Genomic DNA, 9,791 nt, shown 5'->3' on the forward strand with positions numbered 1-9,791 from the left:
GTCACCTCTGCCAGGGACTGAGGGTGGTGGTCATTCGTGATGGAAGAAGGCAGCTGGGAGGCTGGTAGGTGTCCATACCCCATCGATTTGAGAAAAACAGAAAAAGCCCCTGGGGAAGGAGTGACTCCTAGAGCCTCTCATAGGACTTTGCCCTCAGGCTCCCACTCACCTTCTCCTTTAGGCAGGCTCCCAAATCCATTGACCCCGCTGCAAACTTTTTATTCTGCTCAAAATACTTTAAAACCTCCTTGACTTGGCTCCCATCAACCCCCAGGATGCTACCAACCTTTGACTGCCACACCTAAATTCTTGGTGATAACTCAGTGCTCTGCTGCTGTCACCAGCACCATAAAACTGAACCCCAAAGGATTACTGGGGTGATACTATCACTATTTCTCACACTGCTGTGAAATCTTGAACTAGCCATGCACACATATGCTTGCTTTTCTTTCACGCTCACTTTCCTTTTCTCTTTACAAAGCTTCTCATGTATTTAAATATACCCCTGCACACATGTATACATATATGTGTGTGTGTGTGTGCGCTCAGTTACCCATACACTCACTTGGCCTCTCTGAATTAGTTGTTTGGCTTGTAATATATGTTCACATTGCTGCCTGTGTGTATTTATACTGTATTTGCAAATCATGAATATTTGCATAGTGTCTAGCAATACGTTCGGTTCTATCTGGCTATCCCCTAACTCTTCCTACTGTGCTCAAGGTGTTCAATATCGATTGGCAGAACTGTGAGAGAGTATCAGGGACCGGTTGCTTTGTCCATGCCCCAGCGTAGGCTGAAATCCTGAATTCATTTCCAGGCTTCAGAATGTTCCCAGTGAGATCTGGAAGGGTGCTGTAGGATGACTACACACATTTTCAGTTTCTCTTCCATTAAGTACCCACTCCCGGCCACCTTTGGGGACAGCTCACTGAACTTACTGGACCGTGGTCTGACTTCAGTGGGAGCTCGTATGTTATTATATGGTGTGGTTTTCAAATCAGTGCCTCCCCGCCACATTTTATATGCCGGTATTTCTCACAGGGTCAGCATAGTTAATTGAGGCAGAATTTACATTGACTCTCACGCGCATTATGGTTTCACATACATCGACTGGACCAAAGCGGGCACGGACATTCTTGGGACAGATGCTGTTAGGGGCTCAGGTCTTGCTGCAGAAGCGTATCCACTAATGAGTTCTACCTCTTTTTCAATTGCTCTTTCAGGAACAAAAATAGGAAAAATGTGGAGGTAAATAGGTGACTTGCAAAGAGAAACAAATGTAAAAAATAGCTTGACAGTTCTATAGAAATGCTTCCTGAGCCTCTCTCCGTGCATACTAACCACGCATTTGATATCATCCTTCATGATGGCCCAGTGGAAGCATTTGTCAACGAAGCTGTTCCTATTCATATGTTTTCCGAATGTTTATGGCACTTTCATTTGTACTGGACATGAAATGATGTCAGTGTAGCATTTTCCCTCCTTACATCTTTGTGATATTATTAGTGACAAGAAGAAAGGCATGCTGTGCGCATAGTAACAGCTTTTCAAAGGCAAATAACCCAGCTGCTGTGCCTGATTTTTATTTTGTAAAGGGCATCAGTTAATGATTAATCATAAAATAAAAATAACGCAAGACAGCCCAAGGTATCTGCCTTTTCAAAAGCTGTTATGGTGCAGGCAAAATGTCTGTCTTCCCACTGTGAATCGCGTTAGGCAGACCACAAAGTGGGGACTGCATCTTCAAAGTAACAAGTACTTAAGGTCATGGCTGACTTCTCTAGTCCCCCCCCAACCCTCCCCATATTCTCCACTTAAACCTCTGGAAGCTGCAACTCTATTAAAGCCCCAGTTTTCTAGAGCTATATCTTCTTTTTTAATTAAATAGTTTAAAGATTTTTGGAACCATTACGAGCTTTAGATACACAAAATGTGTCTTCACGGGGCTCTGGCTACAGAATTGAGCCTTTTTGTCAATTAAACACCCACATACCTACAACCTACATCTACGCACTTGTCTTGTCTCTCTGCCCCTCTTGCCAGTCCCCAGACAGTTGCCTTTAAGTGAGGCAAGGTCTTTCGCTGTTAAGATCACAAAATTCTGGGCTGAGTTTTGACAGACTTTTTTTCAATGGCTTCAGACAATTTCCCTCTCCGCTCCTTTGGCTTCCCCACCTAAGAGACTGGAATAAGGATGCCTGGAGAGCCAGTACTGAAAGCAGCCATCACTGAAAGCAGCCGTAGCCAAAAGCATTTTGAAATCCTACAGCTGGAAATGGGACGAAAGAACAAAGTTTTATCTTATCAAATCTTTTCTGATTTCTTCTATTATGCCAGCAGATTAATACCCTGAAAATTGCCAGCCCTAATTTAAGACTGTGTGCTGTTGCACAATGCCTTAAGCTGCTGCATAAAATAAGCTTACCAACTGAAAAAGGTGATTCATGTATATTGCGCAGGTCATTTCTGATAAGCCAGGTGATCATATTAATTAAACTAGGGAAAAAAAAAAAAAAAAAGAGGAAAAAAAGAGACAGAGAGAAAAAATAATACATATAGCTCAGAGGTGAATGGCATAAAGAAGCAGTTACATCCAGAAGAAAATCTGTCAGAAAGAAGGTAAGCTTATGCCACACTTCAGATCTGAAGCAAAGCAGTATTTCATTATGATGACAGAAATGAAGCAATGCAATGAGCTCTACCTTGAGTAATGAGTATTAGCTATCGTCACCAAATGGCTTCAGGTAAATAGTTCAGTACAGAATCAACTCCTTGTATTTGATTTTGTATCTAACTGTGTAAACAGCTTGAAATAATCAAGTGCAGAAATTTCTGCAGAATATTCATTCAGTTGTTTACCTACGGGAATCACAGCCGCTCACTGCAGTGAAACTGCTTCTTTAAGATCACCGAATCATTAGTCTGATATACAGATAATCAGAGGAAATGATCTGGGTTCATTTCTTGTTCTGAGTGGCTTCCGGCTCCACCAGGGACAGGAGGTGGCCACCGGCTCCACGTGGACACAGCCCATGAGGGTACCTGGGGCTGGTACCCATGGCGTGGGTCCATCATCCCCCGGCAGCAGCTCGCTGAGGTACTGCAGAGCATCTCCCCTGATGCCTGGGTTTGGGCAAATTAATCTAGCTCTCCATCTTTTCCACACCACTGAAGCTACCGTGTAGCATCTTTTTTATCATCTCACCCATTCGCTGGGAGCTATTTCAGAGTTTGGAAAGCCAGTATCTTTTTTTAGCCATCTTATTCTGTGTTTTCTCTTTTTATTCCTGATCTAAAGCCCATAGAAATCACTGCAAGTGTGGGTTTTTTTTTCTTTTTTCTTTTTGAGGGGTGCGGAGACCTAGTTATATCTTCTCTAATGAAATGTTATTTGCCAGTGTCGTTGTGAGTTAAGTACATACCAAAATCAATCCTAAGTTCTTTAAGTTCCTAAAGGTTCTCCTTTTTGCTTCTATTCTTAAGGCAGTTTTCATCTAACTACTGCAACATATTACTGAAGCTAATGGTTTAGCAGGCTTCAAGGATGAATGGGATCTATCTATAGATAATAAGAGCCTTCAGAGTTAACTCTTAACTATCTTTAAACAGCTTTAGAAAGAACATAAAATCTCATACTACAGATCTGGAGTCTCTGGGTAACAAGGGTTTGAAAGAAATTCATCCTCTTGAAAGGTGAATCTGTAATTGCCTACTGCAGAATTTCTGTAGCTCTTCCCAAACCATCTCATTCTAGTCATCACCAGTGATCTTGTAGCCTAGCTCAGTCACTGAGCCCATCTTGTTGCTCAGACATATTTCCTTTTGCTGCATTTACAGCCTGCCCATTTTCTTTGTCTGCTGACTTGCATGTTCACTTTTTTCATTTTCTTTGATAGTTTTCTGAAGAGCAGACTTTCATACTTTATTATTTCTAATATTAGATACAGCTATAAGATTTAGGCCAGAGACATACAAGCTAACGCAGTCAGTCATTTCCCTTGTAATTTATTCATATCCTTCTCAAAGTGGGGCTATACTAATTAACTAGTGGTTAAGAATGAAGGTGAATTTACATTTTATATAGATATCATATTTTAGAGCTATGAAAAATTAATTATACTGCAATTACCAGGTTCAGAGTCTGTGAGTGCTGGTCCTTTGATACACCTGCTAAGCTCTGCAACATACCACTGTTCACCCTTAATGTGTCACTAAAGTTACAAACTTAATGGTAAATGAGCTGGCAAATAAAGTGTTTTTAATTTTAATACGTCTACCAGAAGGAACTAACTGGACAATGTTCTAGTCCTCATTTTTAGTAGTTCAATGAGTTAGTCCTGCCAGTTTTACTTCTGATTTCATTTTTTTCCTAATCCCAGCATTTTGTAGATGTTTCATTATTTGCGGCTTAAGACTTTGTTTTGGCTTTCTTTCCTTTATCCATCTCCTTTGGAGCAGCCCACGCACGCCGTGGGTACACGATGTGGCTGAACAGAGAGCAGCATCTCTTCAGCTCCTGCAGAAGGAGCGCTGGCCATGGCACTGGCACAGCCCCTGCCGATGCCAAGGGGGTTGCGGCCGCTTTCTGGGCCTGAGCCAATTTCTTGGCACAGCATTGCACTGGTCCATGCAGAGGTGCCCTGTGAAACTCCACCTGTCTATTCAGTGAGTGTTTTGGATGAGGTTTCGGTTTGCTTTTGTTTGATATCTCTGTTTGATTTGTTCGGTACTGACTCTGAATCCAAGAGTTGAGTTTGACCACAATAAAGCATTTATGTGTTAGACTAAAGCAGAGAATAGTATCTAATCTAATACCTTTTATGCCCTAAGATCTTCAGCCTGCAACCTGAGTAGTCCTATTCCCAGAATACAGTGAGTTTTTAGTCTTTTACACCGAACACTATAACAACTCTTCTTAATACTACTTACTGCCAGATGGGTTTGGGAGGGTGCACTTGACCTCGCAGTGTCACAGACATATCAGTTCCCTGCCATTTGTCCTGGAAACCATTCAGCAGCTGGGAATATTTCTTAATTATTATGAGTTTCCCTCCTCAGCTTTTGTTTTTCATTCAGACTCTCCAGTGACTATAGCACAGATTGAATGTGGCTTACCATTTTAAAGACAAAACCAAAATCTGTAAACCTTGTGAGTTTTCCCCAAAGTTCAGTTAATTCTAGAAATACTGATCAACATTTGAAGCGGTCTTCAAAACAAAATTGCAGTTCTTTTCAATTACACTAATATTGGACAGACTTGTAAAAATCGTTAGTGATGCTTTTCTCTTTTACGTGCCTTTGATTTTACTGTGCAGCTTGGATAACACAGCAGCAGCTTGCCCGGTCTCTCTTCTCTGTCACGGTGGAGTTAAAAGTGCTGGCCACAGGATGACATATCCTAGACAAAGGGAAGGAAAGGTGGGATTTGTGGTGGCTTCACAGATCCCTGACAAAAAGAGGAAATAAGAGGAAAGGTGGGAAGAATGGGCACTGAGAGATATCCACGTTCTGGCATTGGGGAGGGAGGGGGAAAGGGCATGTCCACAGGGATCCTGGAGTTGAGCAAAAATGAAAGCACAAACAGAGCTTTAAATGTGGGTGAGAGAAGAAGACTTGAGAAGAGGAAGACCAGCAGCTGAGCCAGAGCCCCAAGCCGCCATGGCTTCAGAAACAGAAGGGTGTGCATCTGGGGATCAGGCAACACACAACTGCCCTGCCCCATGCTCTCAGTCTCACTAACACCGTGACCACCACCACCTACACCACACAAAGTGGAGAAAGGCACGTTTGCAAAGCTGTTCTTTGCGCACCTCGTAATAACAGAATTCTCTCACAGGTGAGTATTAAAATTTTGCCCACTACCAGAAGTTTGTCAAGAGCCTCACGGAACTAGTAAATCTAAGCTCCCTCTCCAAATTCAGCTTGCAGAAAGTTGAACATACTGTTACAAGTCAACGGGGCCCACTTCTTAATTAAAAAAAAATAGAATAAAAATCATGGCTAGCTAGCATATCTCAGCTCTCTCTCCAGCCTTGGAGGTACCCTTGAGGTATTCCTGCCCTGCCTACCACTGGCTACAATGCTTAACTTAGTTGCAATTGATATTCATTATTTCCTTACTTAGCCTGAGAAATAGTTAGGTATCATATGTCCTTCTACGGACATATCCAGAATGGAGTCATAATGTAGTCCATAAATAAATCTGATAGTAGTTCAGTAGCATGATAGCTTGACACTCCACAAATGAAGTAAAAAGGACAAACAACTGAAAATGGTTGCTTGATATATATATATATATTTTTTTTTTAAGTATAATTAATTACAGGTGTAAATACATTAGCTGCAACTCTGGACAAGTAATTAGACAACTAATTATAGAGAAAATGCAATTGAAGGCTCAAACAGATGACCACCCGTCTGGTAGCCATCCCAGGTGTTTATGTGCTCTCTGGGTTGTTTATTTAGGTTTATAAAAACACATCTGTTCACAGAACTCGGACAGAACTACAAAACGTAATACACAGAAGTACCAAGAGACGCAGCCCTCCCACAAGCAGGTTTTTTTTTTTCCTTTCTCCTGCCACTGCTGTCAGCCCAAGAAACAGTTCTTGTACCCACCAAAGCATATACACTTCAACACACATGCTGAAATGCTGCTCTTGTCACTGGGTCTTAAACACGTGGTCAGGTGCTCCGCTCACTAAGTATGTCCTAGACTAGGCTTTGTCTTTAATTGTTTTTCTTAAAATTGGGGGGGTGTATAACTTTTAGAACATTTTTTTTTCATTCTTCAAGGCAGAATTACCAGCCAGAAACACATACAATTTTTTTAAAAAGATCCCCAGAGTCGGATCTTTCACTATTTTTACCCTTCTGTAATGTACCATATTTAATGCTCAGAATTACATTTTAATCAGTCTGGACATATGCAACACAGTGCACATTGTCAGTGGGACATACATGGGATTACCTTGCTTAGAAGAAACTGTAATGTGAAATTAGTATCTTTGCCTGGTTTCGTATGTCCTTTAGCCACCTTCAGAGGCAAGCCAATGCCCTACCACCTCCATTCTTAAATACCGATTTAAAGTGTCAGAACCAGCCTCTTTTTCTTGGAGTCCTACTCCTTTTCTTCCTGTTTTGGAACCATTTTCCTGGTGGAAAAAAATGGGATAATGCTTTACATGACAATGTTCCATTTCGTCTGGATTGCTGTGGTTCTTTTAAGATCTGCTGTTTTACCTCACTAAATACAGTATTTGGGAAGGGATTTTTTTCAGTAATTTATTCCCTTGAGAGAAGTTTACAGCAACTAAACTAATTACGCGTGAGTCTAAGTAAACATGAAAATGCTAATATGCTTCCAAGTGTCTGCACCTAATGAATTAGGTTTTGGTTTATATTTATCTTTTAGGCTGTATGAAAGTCTCCCATGTGACAGGAGCGCTTCATTTCCCTTCCATGTTCAATGCCATCTCACCTTCTATAGCTCCTGTCTCAGTCAGGATGGGAGAGGTTGCCCCAATCTGTGCAGCAACACAGGTTGGACAGCCCAGGGATAAGCTTGCCAAAAAGGATCTGGACTGAGAAAATTTAAAAATACAGTGTGATTAGGAAAAATGTTCACCTTCAGGAAACTGCTCATAAAGACTTCATCAAGTTAAAAGTGCAAAAACAATTTTGCACTGAAAATCAGGTTTATTTTTAAAATAAATTCAGACTTTTTCTAGACTTTACTATACTGTACTAGATAGTATTTGCAGCTATGATATTATCCTCTGGCTGCATTAATACTGCAGTGCCCTAAATACTGAAGTTTACAGCAACTAAACTTATTACGCGTGAGTCTAAGTAAACATGAAAATGCTAATATGCTTCCAAGTGTCTGCAGTAGTTTTTTAAAGGTTACCTCCTGGTCCACGGACACATTTTTGGTTTTCACACTCTTCTGTGCACGTAGTCTTTTCTTCTTCTAGCAGCTGACACCAAAACCCCTTCTCATGGTCAAATTTGAAAATAATGTCATACATAAAAATATGGACACGTTTTAGTTCACATACTAATAGGTTATTAGGAAAAATGCATGGCTTATGACACCTCTTCCAATCCCATTCTCTCTCACAGGCTCAGTGAAAGTTTCACACAAATAAGACGCTGTAACCTGCTGTCACTCACCTCATCTTAGTTCTGTTTGACTCCCTTACTTTTAATGTTTAGTAAAACACTTCTGACAACTGTTTTCTTTACCTAATGAGCAAGAAGGTAACCTGCTGAGGTTTTAGCCACTGACTGCTCCAGAGTTACACAACACCCCTTCTCGATAGAAGACTATTTTCCTAATGTAACAGAAAATTATAAGCCTAACTGCAAGTCTGATTCTGCCACTTTTAGGAAGTAGCAGGTAGAACAGCAACACTGTCAGGCTTTCAGGTATAATAATTATATTACCTTCTCAGTATTAACGAATGCAACTTGCCCACGTAAGGTCCTTGATGCTAAGTAAGACTATTTGGGCAGCAACCGTGCCAGATTAAGAGGTTATCACTCTACTTTCTCCTGATCCCATCGCCCATTTCATCACTACTGGAGGTTACAGAATTCTCCAAACTGTCAAGTAGCGGCATGTGTAACTGCTTCTAACCCAGTTCTGTCTAAATGAATCCAACAGCTAAAACACTTCCAGTAATAGGGGTTATCTAACACAGCTCAGTTCGGCAAAACTGGCTCATGGAGAGACTACACGTGCAGTTGCACTGACATCTCTGAGAGGCTGGTAATTTCAGGGAAGGGTTGATGAACAGCTGAAGATGAGGTGCGGAACAGCAGGAAAACTTTAACACAAGTTAACTGAATCCAAAATGGCAATCTGATAGCAGTGTTACTGTGCTCTCTCACCTCTACCTTTCAGATAGATGCACAATAAATATTGATGTCTGGTTTAACAAAGCACTGTTCAGTGAACGTCAGACTTTGTCAGCTGGTTCTTTCTCGTGCCTCATTTTTCTTTTTAGATCTCAGAATATCAGCAGAGAGACGGCAATTACAGTACTATGAGTGAAATCACACGGCCTAACTGTAAGCTTTCATCTTGTCAAATTTAGGGGGAAGGAGACACCTGTAGGCATGCGCTGCCCTTTATTTATTTATTTTTAATGAGAAGTAAGTCAATACTGACGCAGCAAAGACCCAACTGAGGTGTTAACGCTAAAGCAGGCAACAGCACTTTCTGAAAGTATGAAATATGCTCCCGTTGTGCTGAGTTACAGGCTGTGTGAAGCACCCCTTTGAGTGCTGGCGTGTTACTTATGGAAGGGCTGTCTCACCCTTGAACGTGACAAACTCACTCGGGAGTGACAGTGGGAAAGGTTTATGGAGCCGTTTCCTCCTGCTGCCTTCAGACACACACTGGCCCAGTATGAGGGTGTCAAAACTGTTGAACAGAGTCTGTAATCGGCTTTGTTCCAGAGAGCAGCTCAAGGGAGCTTTTTAAGGCGCTCTTAACTGGCTTAAGGCCTAAAGTTAATCAGAATGGAAAAGCATGGCTGGGGTGGTTGGGCAAAGTAGACCTTACATGTGTATAGCAGGGGAGAGCTAATAAATATATTTCCATAATAACTCTCTCTGCCAGGAATATTTTCTTTCTTCCTCTGCTGTGCCAGCTCAGTGCATCTACCCAGCGCTCTCTGTCCTCCCCTCCCCTTTTAGAAACCACCTTCTCACCTCCTGCAAGTACCTGTGAACTACCTTACAAACAACTTAGTACCTCCTCCTTCCATCTCTCTCTACTT

The 9,791-nt window shown here is 41.5% G+C and overlaps 1 protein-coding gene across 1 annotated transcript in view; it reads right to left on the minus strand.

Annotated features, from left to right (window-relative positions):
• Nucleotides 1–4,439: 4,439 nt before the first annotated feature.
• LOC103926126 overlaps nt 4,440–9,791 on the minus strand; it is a 176,849-nt gene continuing 171,497 nt past the window's right edge. Inside the window, 2 exon segments of the mRNA XM_009334940.1 lie at nt 4,440–4,657; nt 7,913–8,013. Coding sequence (XP_009333215.1) covers nt 4,440–4,657; nt 7,913–8,013 — 319 coding nt within the window.

This window comes from Pygoscelis adeliae, unplaced genomic scaffold (genome assembly GCF_000699105.1).
Source record: "Pygoscelis adeliae isolate BGI_AS28 unplaced genomic scaffold, ASM69910v1 Scaffold31, whole genome shotgun sequence".
In the NCBI taxonomy this organism is placed as follows: Eukaryota; Metazoa; Chordata; class Aves; order Sphenisciformes; family Spheniscidae; genus Pygoscelis; species Pygoscelis adeliae.